Source organism: Grus americana, chromosome 25 (assembly GCF_028858705.1).
Source record: "Grus americana isolate bGruAme1 chromosome 25, bGruAme1.mat, whole genome shotgun sequence".
In the NCBI taxonomy this organism is placed as follows: Eukaryota; Metazoa; Chordata; class Aves; order Gruiformes; family Gruidae; genus Grus; species Grus americana.
In genome coordinates, this window is record NC_072876.1 from 3,513,605 (window position 1) to 3,534,333 (window position 20,729).

The 20,729-nt window shown below is 42.8% G+C and overlaps 1 protein-coding gene across 6 annotated transcripts in view; it reads right to left on the reverse strand.

The window, feature by feature from the left end:
* Positions 1-213: 213 nt before the first annotated feature.
* Positions 214-20,729, reverse strand: part of CTTNBP2NL (CTTNBP2 N-terminal like) — a 90,943-nt gene continuing 70,427 nt past the window's right edge. For 5 of the 6 annotated variants that reach the window (XM_054803544.1, XM_054803545.1, XM_054803546.1 and 2 more), the window contains 4 exons: positions 17,941-18,048; positions 7,552-7,782; positions 5,127-5,234; positions 214-4,317 (listed from right to left, as the gene is read on the reverse strand). In XM_054803544.1, the coding sequence (XP_054659519.1) occupies positions 2,836-4,317; positions 5,127-5,234; positions 7,552-7,782; positions 17,941-18,039 (1,920 nt within the window). In that variant the 5' untranslated portion in view covers positions 18,040-18,048 and the 3' untranslated portion in view covers positions 214-2,835. Of the gene's footprint in view, positions 4,318-5,126; positions 5,235-7,551; positions 7,783-17,940; positions 18,049-19,367; positions 19,492-20,729 lie in introns of those variants that run through there. The other variant, XM_054803541.1, reaches the window with a different exon arrangement.

Below are 20,729 nucleotides of genomic sequence, written 5' to 3' on the forward strand. Positions count from 1 at the left end.
GATGGGGGAGATGGACGGGCGATACAGCCCCGACTGCAGCCAGCCACAATCGCTCATCAATTGTACTCCAAAGAAATTTGCCGCCTTCTGACATTTCAGAGCACAAAGCTCCAGTTCCCACACGAACACAGCCGCAGGGCTATCACCCCCGGACTGTTTCCTGCTGTGTCCACACACAGTCCCGACTCCAAGCATTTTCTTAAACAATTTGCACATCTTAAAAATAAAATCCTTTATTGATAATATGAATGTTTAACATGTTTAATGCCATCAGCTATAAAAATGATTAAAGACTTCAGCTTGGTACATTTGGCTTTACAAATTTACAAGTGTTAATGAATTAATACTAGTGTATACATTTTGCACTTCATTATACTCCATTAGCCAGTGACAAACTCTGCAACAACGTCTGCTTATAACAGATGTGAGTTATAGGAGAAATATTTAGTTGCTTCCACACAGAATCTACATCAACAGTTAAATACTAACTCTAAATGTCTTACTGAATTAGTTGGATCCATTTTAATATCTTGTGCTTAGTTTCTCTCAGAAGATAGGCTACTAGCAAAAATACATTCTTTTGCATACCCCTTCCCATATTATATTTTAGAAGAAACAGTACTCAGTGCATTTCCTAATAGACTTCATCATAGTATATCTCTTTCTATAGAGCTATTGATAAAGAAAGGGGATAATACCATTTAGATTAATGTAAAAGCAAAGAAACACGTTAAAGCAGTGTATACAAAAGCCTCACTTTTGAATCGGAAGTGATCCATGGGCCAAAATCCATCTGCCCATCAGTCTTTGCAATTACTCTCATCAAGAGGAAAAAAAATCTGCTGTGGACACTTAAAAGTTAAAAAGAGTAATAAATGTGCTTCCAAAAGAGTCACTGCCCTTTATCTCCAGGCTGCCTCTGTCTCCCCACTGTTAGTACACAGCCTGCTCCACCGGATTAGGAACAATAGCACATAATACCACAATTTAAAAGGTCTGTAAAACCCTCTTGTTCTAGTCCAAATCCCTGCCATGGCTGTGCGGGACAGGACAGCGGGGTCGGTCCAGACCACAGCCACTTCAAAGCAGCACAGGAGGTCCATGTCCTACAGACCCAGGCTCAAAGCCAGAGGGAACCTACCAGCTCACGCAGCCCCCCAGCTGCCGCAGGGATCTGTCCTACAATAAAGGTGGATGTATTTTGTCTAATTCGATATTGAAAAATGATGAAGGAGAAAGCGTCTCTGGCAGCGGGAAGCTGTGCTCTGCATAAACGTGACACTGCTGCAGAGGGAAATGCTGAACGTCGGCTGACACCGAGCAGCAAGTCCAGTTTCTAAATTTAGGATCAGTTCAGATAGGACGCCTGGGATAATTACCTCAGGGTTATGCTCTCAGCCTCTGCCACCGATTCGCGGTGTGTTTGTCTCGCATTTCTCGGCGCAGTGACTCCAAAAACCCACCGTGCTGTGCCGCTGAACCGCGGGAGCACACGCAGCACGGCTGCAGTGAGGACCACGCTGCTCACACAACACGTTTCTGCGCAGCAATCAGTCGCTTCTCCCCTCTTGGACCCAAACAATTTTTCACACATGATTTGCCTCAAACTTAGGCAATTCCTCAGTAAGTGATTTTTTTTTTTTAAATCTCAATGAATTCCCACGTTTTCTTCCTATTAGGCAGAACATCAAGAGCAGATAAAGATTTTCCTAATACACTGTGTATTTAGCATGTATGCGTGTGAAACTACTTACACATACATACACATTCAATTACATGTGACAGTAATGATTTGGTTCCACATTTGCAGCCAAGGAAAGCCAGCAAGATCCCACAGCTCACTACTGAGTAAAATCCAGGTCAGCCGGACACAACTGATACAGATGAGGAACAAAATTATTGCTTTTGTTTATAGTAGAAGATCCCACGTTACTGTTGCAAAAAAACCTGTATCATATGAACCAGTGATTTTTTTCAAGTAATAGTGAGATCTTTGTCAAGTAATAGCAAGATCCTTTTCTCAGAAGTTCTACACACAACAGTAGAATGCTTGAAGAGCTTGAAAATTCCAGGTGACACACCAGAAACCAAGTTTAGCCATTTAGAGCACACAGGCATCTCTGCAGGATGTGTTACGGGAAAGCAAAAAGAACTACACGGATAATGAATACCGAGAGAAAAGTAACCTGGATTGTATTATGGCTAAATTTTACCCCAAGAAACTCATATGTGCTTCCTCAAATAGCTAGGAGTGATGTCCTGAAGGACACAGCGTGGCTGGCTCTGTCAGCCTGGTGGTCACCTTACAGAATTTGTAGCACATTTGCTAACTTATTTTAGCAAATGGAAAGAATTAAAAAGAAAAACAGTGTTGGTTTCAACAGTCATGACTCACAGAAGAATTCTGCAGCTAGATGGTCCCCCTCCTCACCTTTTCCAGAGAATCACATTCATATTGCAGGCTTAGTTCAGGCACTTTATAAAATGTTCATCTGGAGTAAAAAGTCTGCAAAAGTTATTTCTGCATAATTTAAAAGTAGCATTTCAGTCCCATTAGAGTTTGATAGTTAGGTCCCACCACATGACTATGGTTCTTGTTATCTCTAATGATTTGACTGTTGCCATGAGACATTTTGAGGCTACTGTATAGCTGTAGTTAAGGTTTCTCCATAAACAAAAATATTTTCCTACCTATTAAAAAAGAAAAAAAAATATACTAAATGCTTTATACAGACAGAATCTGCTACTATGGAAATAAATAACATGGAGTGGAAAAACAGTGTCTTAGCTTTAGGATGCTAAGCCACGGAATGTCACATTCACATTTTCTGGAGACTAGCTGCTAGTTGGCAGGAGTATCTCAATGTCTTTGCCATTTGACACTACGGCATTGTTAGAGCAGCTACTTGCCACGTCCATGGGGGCACCCAGCGAGGGGGTTGGGGAAGAGGTTTTGGTTAGTGGAGTAGGAGCAGCAGGTGACTGAGCGAGGCCGGGTTTCTTTGGAGGAATAGGTGGAGGGTTCCCCCTTTCTGCTCTAGGAATGGTCGGTGACTTAATTCCAGGAGACAACGGGCTTAGCGGACTGGAAACCTTGCCAGGGCTTGGAGAGTGACCAGATTCGTTTTTGGGGCTCACAGCATTTGCCAGATTTCGATAGTCTGTGCCAAAAGGTGAGCTGTTAGGGGAGACAGGCTTAATAGGTCCCTGCTGGCTGGTAAATCGGGAAAGGACCTGAGTGACTGTATTGCGGGCCAGCTGCTTGGCGGCAGAGTTATCTGCTAGAGTAGGAGACAAATCCCGCGATGGTGGGCTCTGCAGACCACTTGACTGATGGTCCTGTTCAGCCTGAGACTGAAACTTGTGCCGAGCTGCATGGAAACGTTGATTGATCCCCACCTGATAGGACGACTGGTAGCCAGGGCTGCTTGCCGACACTCCCACTAAGCGTTTAGTCAGAACTGGTGAGGAGCAGGGAGAAGGTGTTAGAGAGGAGGCAGCTGTGCTGCTGGGAGACAGGGAGACCCCGCTGGAAGGGAACTGGGACATCAGATGCACCGGTGACTCTGTTCTTACAGGAGAACTTCCATTCTCAACTGTGTTCTCTGGGGCTGCCCCAGTCGATTTCTCCTTTTGAACTTGGTTCTCTGCTGCATTTGCCTGCAGTAGCTCACTGCTCATCTGCACGTCTGTATCACAATGACCATTGGATTTTGCATAGGAATGAGTAGGTGTAGTAGGGCTGGGAAACATGGTATGTACAGCTTTGCTTGTGCTGGCAGGAGTTGCTCGGTCTGCCTGCAGACACTCCGTCTGGCAAGACACAGACTTCACCGTGGGACTGTCAGTTGCAACACCTCTGGACATCACCGAGGGGCTTGGCTGCAAAGGCTCGGCAGGACTGCGCTCTTGGCAAGAAGCCTCCAGCTCTTTCAGGGCTTTCTTCAGACACTCCACCTCTTCTTTGAGTGCTTTTGTACGGTTTTCTTCTCTGTTCAGCTTAGCTTTCAGCTGTTCCCTTTCAATATCAAACTCTGAGAGCTGCTTTTCTACTTGTGCTTCCATCTGTAAACCCCGCTTCCTCTTGGATGCCAGCTCCTCTTCCAGTTTACTGACCCTGCTCTTCTCTTTCTCCAATTTCAAGCTCAATTCTGCTGTCTTCTGCCCCTCTTCAGCTGCTTTGGCAGTGGCTTTCTTGCACTCCACTACAAGCATGGAAGACAGTTGCTTGTGGCGTGCCCTTTCCTCCTCCAACTGGCTTGACAGCTTCTTTTGTTCTTTTTCAAACTTCTTCACTTGGGATTTTTCAAACTCCAACTGGAAGATAAGAACAAAAAAAAGACTGTAAGGGAACCACAAAACATCCTGAAAATAAATGAAGTATAATGCCCCAAAAGTGAATGGGGTTACTATGTATCTTGGAGACGTTCCCCAGCAAAAAGATGGCAATGGCTAAGAAAAAGGTTCTTGCCCCAGGTATCTGCAAGACAGTCTTGTATGACTCCGGTTGCACGTATTAAGAATTATTACTTACTAGTAGTTATATCACGTACGAAATTCAATTGACCTTTAGTGATATACACACCCAGTCGGCCACGCACTGACTGAACAGGCGATCTGGAGCACAGCGTCCTTCCACCTCATTTACAACTTTGTCAGTTTGCTTTTTAAAGGCATTTAGACTTTAAAATGCTGATGTGTTATGTATGTTTAATAAAGTCTACAGTGCTTGAGTAACAGAAAACAGTAGCTTAAATATTTATCATCATGAATAACTCCCCCGGGAGATCTTTCGTGACTTATTCTGAATTTTGAGCACTAGAGAGCCCTATCATTTCTAAGTGCAGCTCTGTTCTTCAGAACTTTTCCAATTTCAAGCTAAAGTAAGATTTCAAAGCATTTGATTGCCTATTAATAGCTTTTAGCACTGCTCAGCTACCAAAACACCCCGAAAAATTAAGGTTGTTTTTCATATCGAAATGATAAAAGCTGGCAGCGCCTTACAGAGGAGGGAGGTCCCTACTACTCTTTCAACACGAAGGTGCAATTAGACATCACTGCTGAGGTGACCGCCCAGGAGCCCTGGCTTTCCATGGGCTGGGTAATTAGCAGCTACCAAAGCGTACCTGCTGGGTGAGCCGCTCCCGCTCCTTCTCCAGCATGTAGGTGACATCATCCCCCTCCGCTGTGTCCTGGGCGTGCCGCTGTCTCTCTTCCTCCAGGTCCAGTATCACCTGCCAAGCAAACATCGGTCACTTTGATGCCCAGGCACACTTACAAGCTGGCGTAACACCGGGAGAGATCAGCACCTTCGCACATGGTCCAAAGCCAAATGATACAGGAGAGGACCCGCTGCAGCCTCAGACATCCAAATTCAACTCAAAATCACATAAAAGCAGCTTTTGGACGAGTTGCAATACCGCGTTGTTATTTGGTATAGTTGAGCCAGTTTGCAAAAGAAGTTAGGAAAACCTCACACTGGATCTTTGTTATGTTCATTTATTATCTTCAATTTTGTTATTAAATAGCTAAATTGCATGCTTTTCCTCCAGACTGCAGAATAACCTTGCGAAGTTCACGTTATCAGTCCTTGGTTGTATGGTGCCCTCATCAGAATTTCCTGGCAGGACCATTGATATAAAACCCAGCAGGAGCAGAGGCACCACCCCAGAGACCGTGCAGAAACACGGGGCTCTAAATTACAATGAGACGATCCTCGCTTGGTTTCGGCAGTAATTCGCACACAGGCTTCTCCCCCAGTTTCTTACAGGGGATTTGAGAACTGCAGTGCAAAGTTTATTTTAAAGAACATTAATTTGTTCTTCCACTTAAGAACAAGATGAGCTCTTGAAATGAAACTGCTTGCCATAAGGACCCAGTTAAGGAGCTCCTTCAGCTTTAATGCTGAATTACATGAATAATTGAAATTCTATTAACTCAACAAAAAAAGCCAGAATACAAACTTCCCCAGAGACTTTGCTGTATCTCACCACCAAAACTCTACGCTCTCCCAACAAATGCTAGCCATGAATTTAGCAGCTTCTCAGTTTGGAAGCTTAAAGTACACAGGAATCTTTTTACAGCAGGAGGCAGGAAGGCTAGAAGGAGAAGGGGAAAAACCATCTGATTGTAATGGCACGATTTAGCTAGATACTTGGCTGAAAAGTGAAGCAGACAGCCTCGCTGTTACTTCCAGCGACTTAGAGGACAAACTGAAGGTACCTCCAGCTGCCCACCCTAAGCCTGGTGTCTGGGATGTAAAGTCAAGCTGGCAGGTTGCTTATGTCATAGCAGGGTTTCTGCAACAGAAACGCTTCAGATTGTTCACAGACTGGAAGGAACTTGCTCTACCTTATCCCCATCAAAACAGATTATGGGAAAATAAACTTCAGCCCACGTGCTGATAAAACATAGGGTGCAACTTTGAACATTTTGATTAGAAATAGAATGCGACCATTTGTATTTGAGATCTTTGTACATGATTTAGTAAGTTTTAATCAAAGCAAGAGCGACATACCTGAAAAAATACAGGATGATATTGGCCCAAGCCAAAAGTAAACCTAGAGCTGACAGCGTAAGACAGCTTCTAGACACCAGGGTAACGCACCACCTCGGTCTGCCTCTGGCTCAAGCAAAGCAAAAATCCCAGCTAGTTTTTCAGATGGAAAAGCAGCATGCGAAGAGGTTAAGATAGAGTGCTGCAATGCAGGTGACTGCAGGGATGCTCCAGAGAGCTCCTCCCAGTCACAGACTCCTGTGATGTACTCTTGGGCAATCAGTCTCTGCCCTGACTACGTAGCAGGGACAAATACTTCAATCATTGTGATGTGTTTAAGTTGACTGCAGGACAAAAACCAAACATGTAAACATATTTATTTTTTTAAAAGCTCACTAGTTACATAAGGAGAATATGTTGTAGCAAGACTCCAAGAAGCAGAGTTCAGTTCTTGCTTCCAGGCTTTTGTGCAGCTTTATGCTCCTCTAGTAAACTACGGTATGGCAGAGGAGCATACCTTTGGGGAAGTACAGTCGGACATGTGGACTATGCACTTCATTAGTGTCAACGTATGTTAAAGCGCCATATGAAGAATAATAGATGCTTTATTAAAGAGGCCAAATACCATGAAAAATAGTTTTGGTCGTGCCATTCTTTCTTAGGAAAGCACAAGGAGATGCACTCCTGTAAGTACCTGGTACCAGCTCTTCAATACTCGCCGAGAAGAAGCCCCAAGCAGAACAGTGATATGTCTGCTGAGAATTCAATCTCCCAGAAATCCTTCCTTACATTTTGGTAAGCACTATCCCTCCCAGCTGTGAAGAAGCTAGCTCCGTTTTTTGTGTCCTGGCAAAAACATCTTGCATATATTTCAAATTTTGGAATTACAATTAATAAACTTACCAGCTGCATTGTATCGAGTGAGAAGTTTAAACAAAGGTGCAAAGTCCTTTCAGTTACCAAAACTCAAGGCATTTAAGTGTTTTTCCTGAAGTTAACATATCATCAAAATGCAACTGTTAACTTCTGCACATCTTATTTGAAGCAAAACCTACCTTTCTGTGTCTGCTTTCTGCAGCAGCTAGTTGGGATAACATTCTTTCCTGCATATTCTTGCAATGTTTCATCACCACTTTCAAAATAGATAAGGGATTGGAGCATACTGGTTGCTTTTCACCATGATTTCCCTCTTTCAGGGTCTCAAAATCTCTCTGCAAAGCCATTAATGGATCACTGATGTTGTACTTCCCATAGCGTTCTTCAATGAACGTGTCTCTATGCTGGGCCTGCAATACAAAAACAAATTTGCATTTCAATATACTTAAAATAGAAAACTAGCTAAAGAAAGTAATTTCTAGCTAATATTCCTCTTCCCCAGTTTTCCACTTAGAGATAAAGAGATCTTAACCCAGCCTGATTCATATCCTGTTATCTGCTTTAAGAATAAAGAGTATTCAGACAGGAAAAAAACCTCAAGAATGTTGTGTTAAAGGTCCCTGGTTAACAGACAAGAAAGAGACAGTAATTCATACGACAAACCGGTGAAGCGATCTACCTGCTGAAGCAGCAGTGCAGACCGTGCCACCCGTGGGACCTCCAAAGCCCGTCTGGATCGTGCCATTTCTGATCAGCCCAACAACAAGGGGACAAACACCGTGTTTTTCACATACTAGGCGCGCATACTCTTCCTCTAACGGCAGACCAATCAAGGAAGTTAGGACCATGAAAAGTTAATGTATGGTGAGGACAATAATCCTTGTATCATCAGAAGGATTTTTTAAACTGTTAGCTTTTAAGGTTCAGCTAGGCTCCAAGCTAATAAAAATGCTCATTAATACATTTAAAATGGGCAAAAGTTGATGCTCTCCCATTAATAGAGACAATAAAATGTAGACAGATCAAATATACGCGAGCGAAGCCAGCTCTCGCAGGCTGAGCCAGCGCCACACAGCAGGATGTCCCCCCCGCTTCACAACCGCTCCTAGCAGCCACCTCTGCAGGGAGGATCCTCAAGTCTTGAAAAAAAAATTGGGAAAACCACTCACATTTCCACAGCTGGAACACAAGCAAATACACACTATTCGCAGGCAGCCTGAGAAGTGTGTGGGAGGTTCTGAGACACGTGCTTGATTAATTTCTCACTGTCCCTCCAGCTGAACAATGTCTTTTAACCAAGTGATCCCAAACAAACTAAAATAAAGGAAAGCCTTGCTTAAGAACACAGCATCTCCAGAACATACTCAGTCCACTAACATCCTCACACCACAGCTACCTGCTATCTACATCCATGACTTACATTCCACAACCGTGAGATAGTACAGAAGGTAAGTATCAATTCTTGCTCAACAAAAGATTTAATCATTTACTGTTGTACTGGTGGAAGAGCAGCTGTGTGGTTGTCTTGACTATTTCACCATCAAATCATTCCATGTTGAGCAACTAAAGAGTTTTATTCTTGCAATAGCCTATAAATCTGTAAATTGTTAATAAAATCCTTAATATTCTCATCCAGACTAAACAAAGTTTAGTGTCTCAAGAAGCAAAATCAGAATGGTCAGGTTTCTTTTGGTGACACATAAGAATTAAGGAAACTCAAATGTAGTAGGCTTTACATTTACAATGTTTAAAATCAGCCATTCCAGCTGGAAATCTGTGTGTTTGGATACCAATAGCCTTATCCTACTGAATGACTACTGGGAAGTTCTAAAAAAAAAAAAAACCAAAAAACCAAAACTTGATAAACACACAGATATTAAAGTATTATCTACATGTTTACCACCATGATAAGAAACCACATGAAAACAGATATCCATGCAACAGAAGATGTAAGAAGGAGTACAGACCTAGATTCAAGAGAGCCCTTAGAGCTGATCTGTCTTGGCTCTGAGAAATTCAGTTATTTATTTCAGCAGAAACGGTTATAGGCTAAATGCTACGCATTTGTGAAAACCTCGTGGCGGTGTTTCGTTTCAGTGTGCACCACCGACAGCACAATCCTGTGCACAGCAGAGCTGCCGCGCCCTGCCAAGAAAGAATACCTTTCAAATCTGAGGTTTGCATTTGATTCTTCTTGATTCATTATAGTCATGGTAACCAGCCCTTACGAGACAATTCATCCTTTACTTTTCTAGAGCACGTAAGTGATTATGTGCTGTTCTGCATAGGCGTGCGCTTAGTGAGGCCACAGAAAAGCTGTGGGCTTTCCTCTGCACCAGTTACCTCCAATGCTTTTCTCTGAAAGACAAGAGCCCCGGTACCTTTAACCAAATTCTTCTTCCCCAGTATGGTGCCATCTTTAAAGCACACTTTAGCCTGTTTAACTAGCAAAGCACTCTGCACGTCATCAGGTGCGCTTTGGCTTTCTGTGTGTGCACTGCTCCCATCTGGGCACCCTTAGGAGCATAAAGAGGGAGTAAGCCATCCCAAATTAAACACAATAGCTTTTACAGAGTTGGTGAAGGGTTCTTAGCACAAGCTCCACAAAGCCCCGACTCTGCTGATGCTGGGAAATGGCATTCAGCTGTCGCAGGGTGGAAAAGGAGCTATCTGCTCTGAATACAGAGCACAACTGCCTCAGCCCCGCTGCACGCTTCTCCAGAAAGCCTTTCACCAACAAGAATGGCAAGCTATCAATGGCTAACTGTTACCCAGCTCTTACGGGATGGCTCGAGGACATCTTTTAGATAGGGAAGCCTGAGCCTGACTCAAATGAAAAGACAACTTAGAGGCCAGTATTTATTGGAATAGCCGTTTTCTGATGTCCCAGTAAACTGTATGGGAAATGCAGACACTTCCCTCGAGCGTACGAGAGCAGTAGCGATGCTCTAGGTACCACTGCACACAGCAGTTGGTACAGATGCACTGAAACAGCAAAGCAAACTGCTCTGACCGAGCTTTACAGGTCAGAGGACTGATAGATAAACAATAAAGCTTTGCTTTACTCAAATACCTGATGAGATTTGCTGGTCCTGCCTATATTCTAAGATGCAACCACATGATTAGCACAAAAAAAAAAAAAGTCAATCTCTGCTCTCAAAGGGAGAAGCGTATGCATTACCTTGACAAGAGACATTAAAAAACCAAAACAAAATACTTTTCTTTCTGTATTTCCTCCATTCCCAAACCCGATTAGGGACATTTGTCCTATGACACTGATGTGTTGCTGTATTTTAATCCTTGCAGCAAACAAATACAGAGGAACGGCTCACATATACTCCTCCCTCTTTATCAGTAATTTCCACCAGGAACAGTGGATACCTTTGATCAGAGCTTAAGATATTGTTCTAACTTTACATAAAAAACCAGAAGAGGAAGGAAAAGATCAGCCCTGGAAATGGGAGGGCGGCCCTGGATAATGAACCGCCCGTGGCTTAATAAATCACAGGAGAAACTACAGGCTTTTTTTTTTTTTTTTGAGGGACGAGGAATCTGCAGTTATTCTGAAGAATTTATAAAAATTACTCAACCAAACCTCACTATAAGTGTGTTAGGAATTTCTAACTGACTTAAGCATTAAAAAGTCTGTAAATACAAATTGGGATAGTCATCCAGCTGGCTTAACTACTGTGACAGATGATCTCCCCTTAAACCCAACCCACGCTGGTGCCGGTCACTCTACAGCCACACCGAAACGTGGGAGAAACCCTTCAGAAGGGCACCCCTGCTTTGGCAGGGTAAGCAAACGGGGGACATTTGGAGAGTTTACTTCTGGGCAACTTCTTTCTAAGAAAAGCTTAAAGAACTGAGATCGAGGTCACGCCACTACGTATAACCTCTGATTTTTTGCAAGTACCGATGGTGCAACAAAAGCCGTGTTTTCCTCTGCTCCTCGCAGCATGGGGCTCTGAACTCTTGAATTTAGTGGGGTGGTTTATTTCCTGTCTGGGAAAGAACAAGTAGTTCTTCCTTGCTACTTTGAGCAATTAAGTATTTTCCTGAACTAGCATGACAACCAGATGAAACTATCATAACATTAATAGCTTTCTGAAGTCCAGCTATTCTTCTTTAGTAGCCAGCAGAGCATAAAAATTTAATTAAAGTTGTCTAGACCAGGAAAAGTCTTAAACAGGTCATCCTACACTGTCCACATCTAGTTTACAAAAACAAATCCAGTGCTTTGGAAATGCAAATGTGGAATTTTCAGGGTGCTGCCCGTGATACCTCCGTACTCTGGTCCCACCGAGCAGCCACCTCATCGCTAAAATAATTGGGACAGCTCTTCCAAAATGAAGCCACAGCACCATAATTTGCACAGGTTATTATTTTATACAGGTATTGAACTGTCACGTACACGAGTGACTTCTCCCATGGCACATGCCCCTCACCCAGCTCAACTTCTGTCACTGGAGGTCACGTAGGAACATCTCCAACAGTTTGATTTTGTCCCATCTGAACGGTCTTAAACACAGTTTTTGTTCAACTTTCAAAACAGAAGCAACTTGATGATGGAAGAGAAATATTCTATTAGGGAGCCCAAAGTGGAAAAATCAGCTTAGATCTCAGATCCCAGTATCAACCTATCAAAACACATAAATCCTCAGGAAATCAAGCTTCAATAAGAAGGAAATAAGGTTACAAAAAGCATTGTTAACTTGGGAGCGGAAAATTGAATCTGGAAAACCAGAGATGACATACGTACTTCCAACAACATCAACTGCACTTTGAAATAAGATGCAATCTTCTGAAATCAGAAGATCTTTTCATTTAGTACCTCCACCTATATCATCTCAAATATGCAGACTTACGGATTTCTGATCAAAACATTCAAAATCCAAAAGCAACTAAATGGACTATTCAGCAATTTTAAAGACTATTCAACTGCCCTCCCCCAACAGGAAAAAAGATAACATTTAAGCTTGGGCTGCTCTTAAAAAAAAGGAAACAGCTACGCACATTAGCTACTCTTAAAAATAAACCTCCTGAGGACCAGAAGAATTAGGCATGTGCAGAGAGGGTACCGCTTTAAACTGGCTGGCTTTTAGCTCAAGTTAGGGCAATTGACCACTGCTAGTCCGTTCGAAGAGAGATAATTCTGATTTTATGGAGCAGAAGCAGTATCTGCCACAACTGAAGAGATGTTTCCTGTGCAGGCAGGCAAAGCAAAGGCTTCACTTTGTTAGGGAAAAACTACTGTTTCCTTTTGGGATTTCTAACTGTTTTGGGATGAATGTTTCCCATAATCCATTGGTGTAATTTATTTTCTTTTTTTATAAAAAGATTTCCTTTTACTGAAACCTTCTTTATAAGACAGCATTTTCTCTCTGCCTTCAATAATCTTTATAACTTGTTTTACTGGAACATCAAACGGGGAATTTCCAAGACTTGTTTCAAGTATTTTTTTGGACACAACGTAGAATATTACTCTTGCCTGTAATTTTAGAGTTTAGGTTTTAACTCTCGGCACAACACAAACACACTGTTAATTAACTACAGCTACTACGTTTGCAGTTCTCCAGCAATAATTTGCACAGAAGTTCCTCCTTTATACTGCAGAGTGGCATAATCTTTAAATAGCTTCTTACTGCCTTGAACTTCCTTATTAGCTTCTCTCCCCAGAGACAAATATTGGGAATAAAGACAAGCTGAGGTCATGGCAATCGCTGACAGAGAGGAGGGAAATGGGGGTGGGGACCACTGGCTTTGCACGAAAATAAATGTCAAAACGTCGCAGTGGGATTCCGAGTCTTCCTTTAGCTCCAGCTCTGAAGCAATGCCTACCAGAGCTCCACACAGCCGAAATTATATTGCTCAAATACAGTATCAGTCTTAATTGCCATCATTATATCAAGTGAACAAACCAGATAAACGAGAGCTACCCAGATTTGCCCACATAAGACCTGTTATCAGCTTCAGAAAGCGTAAGAAATTGTCTTTGGAAATGTCAAGCAGCACAAAACTGCAACTTCCTTCCCTGGGAACTTTTGGTCCGTAGCGGATGGTACAAATCCCGTGTGAGCTTGGCCGTGCACAGCTCCCAGCACGCCTGTGACGGTGAGCCGGGGACCGCACCGTGCTCAGGACCTGCACTTTGGCCACTCTTAAGCCAGGGAGCCTGACACCCGGACGGTTGAAATTCAGAGCTGGAGCCATCCCTGCACCTCTGCTCCTCGTTCAGGACCTAGCTGGGTACTGAGAATCCCTCTTTCAAAAGATACTGGCAAACACTGCTGCTTCGAGCAAGAAATAAGCAAAAAATTCCCCAAACTTGCAGGAAAAGCTGTACAAAAAGCCTGCATTCCAGCAGGACAGCGCCCATGGGAACACTGCTAGATCTCAGTCGCTTTATAAGCGATGCAAGAGCCCATTTTGCCCCATCTGTGAAAGATTTACTGGCATCTGCAGTAAGGTTTTATATTACTGAACTTTTTTTTTTTTTAATTTAAACAAGAGGCAGACTTTCAGTTTTTGAAACTGCACTGTAAACTTAAATTTCTAAATCCACTGACAAATGAACACTTAAGTTTGCACTGCATTAATACTGCTTTAGAGAGTGAATCACTGAATTCAGAAGCAAAGCAATAAACACCAGCTCCCGGTCATTAACACAAAATAGATAGTTTCTATTCCAGTGTAAGTTGCCTAAGGCCTCATTAACATAAAAGAATTAGCCAGAAAGCTGGTTCCTGTTTTCTAAAAGTAAACAGAACTTCATTTCCAATGTATGGAAAAGTCTCATTTAAAGAAGGAGGGCAGGGAACAAAGTGCTCTGACACAGTGATAGAGACCCATTTAAATACTGAATTGTTTCCAGTCACGGTGTGCTATTTCAGAAGCCTAACCTGTGGTTCACACACGCAATCCTTCCTACGCGGCAATAAGGACCGAGAATCCCGCCCTTAGTATTATGCAACACTCTGACAGCATCTGTTTTCTTGGATGATTTAAATATCATTATAACTACAGGAAAAGGAGCACAATAAGAAGTGAGACTTAAGGTCCGTTCTGAGACGAACATTTTGATTTATGTAGTGGACAGGAAGTTAGTTTCAGGCCAAAAAAAAAAGTTTTTTTCAAAGAGGTTTTAAAATAGAGGAAGCAAACTGAAGCACTGGAAAAGAATATTTTGAATGCAGTAAATTTGTTCACTTAATCCTTTATACTAATATCTTGTGTTTGAATTTAAGTAACACTGCAATTTGAAATGGACGTCCAAAGTCAAGTCCAGGTCCACTGCAAATGCACAGGTCCCTACCACAAACATCCACTACTCAATTAAAAACAATACACAAGAAAAAAGTAAACCACAGAAAAATAACCCCAAACAGTAAAGGAGAGAAGTCAGCAAGGGCAAGTCATAATATTTTTAGAGGCATCAATTAGAGGTGACCTAACAACTGCTCTTTCTAACACGCACCTGAGCAGCAAACAAGCCTCAGGGGTGAAACCCCTTCTCCCAGCACGCAGAGGGAGGGTGCTGCCTCCAGGCAGGGTGCAGAGACACCCAGGAAGAACCCAGCCCCATGGGAGAAAGGGTGAAGATTTGGGGACGGGAGGTGAAGAAAAGGGAGGAAAGCGAAGGAGCAAGTTAAACAAGCGGTCTCTGGAAAGCCAGGCTCGGCAGCTCCATTTTGACGGAGTGACAAGCAGGGCCAGCGCCAGCCAACAAGTGGCCTGATACCACGAGGGAGAAGAAAACTATTTTAGGCTTTGTCATCTGCATGCATGGATTCTCTCTGTTAAATGCCAGATGCTAAATGCTTTTCTCTAAGCGTGCAGGAATATCAATTATTGCAGACTGGACTATAATCAAATTACACGTTGACAAATTAAGGTACTCTCTTCCTCTGCAAGTGCTTGTTCTTTCCTGTAACGTACCAAAGTATCAGCCTCAAACATCCAGAGAGTTCAGAAGGATTTAAATCTGAATTAGAAGTCAAATTAGCCCATGAGGGGAAATGCATTTTTCTTACTATGTGGGAAGTAAATAGGCAGACAGGCCTCTCATTTTTAACCGCTGACATCTATGTCTCTCTGCTGGAGAAAAACACAGCCATCGTTTGAGATCATGCAATCCTCTAACGAAGTTCAGGTTCCACTCCGCCTCTGTCCAACAAACACGGGCACTTAATGTAAAACTATCAGGCTGCCAAAGAAACCTGATTGCAGAGGCAGAACACGCCGTTCATAACACTCGAGGAACACAGAGGCAGATGATTCCTGTGCATGGAACAACCAAGGCTGCCACCAGCCCTGGATGGTTTGACCCCTCTCACTGGAAGCTACAGCTCGATTTTCCAACGCATGCAAGTCAAACCTGATGCTCAGTTTCAACCTAATTCAGTCTTAGAAGGCTTTTTCTTCAGGGCAGTATTTTTATATGCATCAAAATGTGAATAAACAGATTAGCAAGGTGGGTTTTCCTTTAATTACAGTCACACACAATAAAACTATTTCAGCCAGTGAAGCACTGTAACGCTGTTACCACAGTTACTATCAGTAAACAAGAAGAAAAGCACAGCAAGGCCAAAATTTCTCCAACTGTATATTCCAAATAAACGGACAAAGCAAGGCTGGGAGTTTTCTGCTTCTAAAACTCTGTCCAGCCACCAGATTAAGAAGTTACACGACTTTTTTTTCCTTTCACGTACCGAAAGGCAACGTGGCCTTCTGCCAGCAGGAAGCCGGACCCGAGCTGTGGCATCGCTAACCGCGGCACTCGGACCCGAGTAACGGCGCGGCTGGAGACCTGCGACACCTCACCACTTGCACCCGGGCACGGGTTTTGGGGCGAGCTGCGTCTTCCTACGGGGTCGTGCTCAGGAGGCAGGGCAGCTCCGGTTCGAAGCTTTTACTGCCCTTTTCCTACTACCTTCAGCTTCCCTCGCATTCTTCAGATGCGACACTACGGTGCATCCCTTACGGAGGAAGGGGAAAAATAGCACTAATCTTTGATTAGCTTGGTATTTTATACTATGTAATTATCAAGTATAGGTTACAATTTCAGTTAATTTCTTCTCAGTTACGAGTACTCAACAAATTATGTCAAAGGGTATTTTAACTGTACTAATCTCCTCATGCAAGAGGGAACTGCAGGTTAAATTTCAACAGAAAAGATAATTGCGTTATGCTATTGGAAGGTACGTGATAAAAAGCCTTTGGAATGGAGCTGCTGCATTCCTTCCCGTCTGGCGCTCTGTGCTCCATTACACACATTTCACACTGCAATACTAAAGCGATGCTTGTGTTGGTAACGCGTTCTGACCACACAGAATTAGAAGACTGGTCCCAGGACAGAGGAGAAATTTGCAGGTCTGTGCGAGAGAGGAACCAAACCTTCCACCCAATCCATAGCTTTGAGAGGGTAACGATATTCCTCCAAAATAAAAGGACTGTCTAAATGCAAAACCGATTAACAATAAAAACAGAAGTGTCCCAATGGTTCCCTCCGCCCTCGCAAAAGGTGTTTGGATTTGGAATCAAGCTACAGAAGCTGTTGCTGGAAAACCAGGTCCGCACAGCGCTCAGGCCTGCCGGCTGCCATTCCTCTTCTGAAATAGCTGAAAGTTTAAACATGATGAGCAGTGACAGGTCAGCTGGAAAAAGCCTGCAATATTCAACCCTGTCACAATTAATTTCTTCAAAAATTGACCCTTTTCATCATTTATACCACTATTTTCTTTTCCACCTTACTGAGACCGAGCATCAACTAAGCATCCTTCAAAAAGCAGCAGTATTACACATGGACTACGTATTTTAAAAATACTTTCTAGGCTCGAAGCGACCACACCAAACGGGCTGCAGAGTACCACAGCCCACACCTCCTCAGAAGGGACGCAGAAGCACCGAGCCATCCCTGCAAGAAGAGGCCCTGCTTGCCCCAGCACCACCCCAGCCTGTCCCATCACAAGTGCTCACACAACCGTGACGTCAGCTCCATTGACACAGGCTGAAACTAACTTTTTAGTGGGTTAGTTTTAGCCACTATCTACTTCACTGGAAGGTTACCTTAATGCCTGTGCCGGCAGCTGAGCACACAGGTCTGCTGGTCTCAGCAGCACCAGCTTACATTGGCTTAGTACAACACGCAGCCACGGATGCTTCCGTCTTAGCGTGACGTTATTCTCACAGAAAGACTCATCTGTGATCCCTCCTGGCGAGAAGAGTTTCTGCTTTAAGAAGCCCTCCTTACTACAGAAGAACAAAACCAACAAAGGAAGTCTGATAGACCTTCTACATTTCTCACAATAGCAGAAACACTCCATTCTTTATCAGAAAGCACATGCATAGCACTATTTCCCCACTGAAATGCTTCTCACAGCCAGCTTTCCATAATGAATTCCAAGATGCAGAATGATATACAGCATTTATTATCTAATACTGCTGATGGGATTCTGAACCAGTAATAAATCTTTCCTTCCGAACTTCACCTTGGATGCAAGCGCTTTGCAGAACCTATAGTAGTACTGTTGTCATTTTTGTCTCTCATCATGGTACTTACAACATACCTTTAAGGCTTCTATGACAAGATCTCTTGCTTCTAATTCTCCCTCAAGAATGCTAAACAGCGTCAGTAGTTCTGGTTTGCTGAGTTTTTCCAGATTCATCCTGAAAACCTGAAAAATGGAACATAGTTTACTAGGTATTTCTTTGTACATTAAAATCAGTATTCTAAGTTACAACATATACTCTCCATTTAACTTCAGCTTCCAGTTTTTTGTACTGCAACTTGCCCTGGGGGGGGAAAGGGGAGAATACACAAGACTAACATTTTCTCTTCAACTTCCAAGACCAGTTGTAGAAGATGCATTTTCCACCTTTTCCCAAGGGGTCATGAACATATGCACACCCAGATGGTGCAGGCAGAACGTACGGGCTAACATGACAGTATAATATTCACCACGAAGTAGTCAAAGTTAACAGGAGAGGGAAAACCATGGATCTTTAAAAGCCATGCTACTGTAAATTGCACATCTGGATCACAGAGCTGCAAACATCACTGAAATGAGAGTGAAGAGCTGCGATGAACGGGGTCCAAACCGGGCCACCTACACAAACTGAACGGGAAAGTTAACATTTCAGTGCTGCGATACGTTTCCTAGGAATGCCACTATGTATTACTAATGGAACAGGCCCAAACCACTTTACAAAAAAAAAAAAAAATCAATGCCACAAAACACGCACATTTAATTACTATTCTTTCAAACTGTTTCAATATCACCATCATTTATTAAATATAATTTTACTGCCCACAGAAGAACAAAGCTCCATCATCTGAACTGCACACACAAACAGCTTTTTTTACCCCCTGCATCTTTGCTGATACACTCAACATTGCCTAGTAATAAGCCTTTTTATTACATTATTTTGTTAACAATGGAAATAATTTCACAGACTAAATCCTTGTCAACTAAGTGCCCGTTAATGATATAGTCTTGTGCTCTGGGCAACATACTTTTCCGAGTCCAAGTCACATTCGTCTTTCACCACCCTCTGTATCAATCCAAAAATGCGACAGCATGAAGCAGCTACTCGGAGATACCAAACTCCACTCATTGGCAAGCAATAAAGGATTAGTTTAACCTTTACTAGAGAACCTATCCATCCAAAACATTCAACTGAACTCTAATTTTTCTGAAGTCACTGCTACTTTACAACTGATTTGCATAACTGTGCCTTGGAGAATTATGCACAAATGCAAGTTCTGTCTTGTTTATGCCAAAGCAGTTTTCCAGTTGCTGGGAACAGAAAGTTCTGCTTACAGAGAGGGGTAGGTACCTTCACACAGCAAGAGAAATCAGAAATCTGCTTCGTGCCCCCTCAGCTAAGCAGACAAGTTTCTCACCATGCAGTCATGTTCTTGCTTAATGCAGCGTTTTACATGAAATTCCATAAATCGGCAACGTTTCTTACAGACTTTTCTGGCTAGCCTTACCATTGGCACGGGCTGCTCAAGGAGACCTCAGTGGAAGTGACCACAACTGTCCGGGCTATCGTGGCTGTTCCAAAACCAATTTAACTGGACACCATGGATCTGTCAGCACTGCACGTACCTTCCCTTTTGCAGAGCCATCAATATACGTTCAAGAGGAAAACACATGAGTGGAATGGTTAGCAAACCCATTCATATCCATCGTAATTTCAAAAAAGCCTGACCAAGATTTGACACAAAAGTGTAGTTTAGGAAACTCACTGTATTGACTCAAATCACACTCCAGCAGGCCAGGGCAGCGTTGGTCACTGTTCAACAAGAGCTAGTGTCAGATCCGCCGATAGACCTTTACAGACAGTTGTCCAGGACATGAACCTGACCGTGTCCCTTGGCTTTACAGTTCTGTCACTGTGGGGAGCCTGCCTAGCCGAGATCGCATAGAAGGTGTGTGATTTACAACTTGCTCATTTCATATAAAAAGCAGAGAGTGCAATAGAAGCAGCAAATGAATGTTAATACATAAATAAGTAGCCATACGTGGCGAGAAAAGAGGGGGCCTGTTTTCAGCCTTTAACATTTACCATGCTTATGTTGGTACTTAAGCCTGAGCTGCATCACTTCCCTGGGCAGGTTTTAAATCTGGAACATCTGAACGTCTGCTCAGGAGATGCAAGGCTTAATTTCAAAACCATCTCAGTCCTTGCTCAGAACAAATTCACAGATGCTAAGACTGAATCAATACTGATGTGAAATAGCAACAACTTTTTTTTTTTTTGCTAGATATTCAAATTATATTAGTTTTGTGGCACTTTAAGCCAGAACTAAAAAGGAGAAGTTTTCTTTGAGATCTTAGAACAAAGCGTAGCATCTAACTGCACAACTCTCATAAATTTTGAACGTGGACTTTCAGTGTGACTAGGTCTGTGCTTTCCTCTTAAAAAGAGGAGACATGGGAACGTGCAGCTGTATCTCTCCATTAGGTACCGAACGGCACGGTCTTAAAGCGAGGACAGCTACCAACTGCAGGCTGGTATTTCAGAGCTATTAGTCCTGGCAGTAATCATTTCTTCTATGTTCTAAATACTCCCATTGTGACTTGTGCTTCACAGTGTCAGAGAAATAAGCCATGCTATTCTTAACATGCCTCTATGGCTATAGTCTTTAATCAGCTTAATAACATAAACAAGCTCTGTCCTAAAATATATGGGTAAAAATACTTACAGAAATAAAGAGCAGGTGCCAGTTTGCACAGCAATCATTTATACAACAACAACAACAGGTAACATTAAAGATATATAAATGGTACAGCCTCAGCTTCCTTCTGTGCAACCTGCTGCTATAGAAGGCCTTTCACTGCTCTGTTTG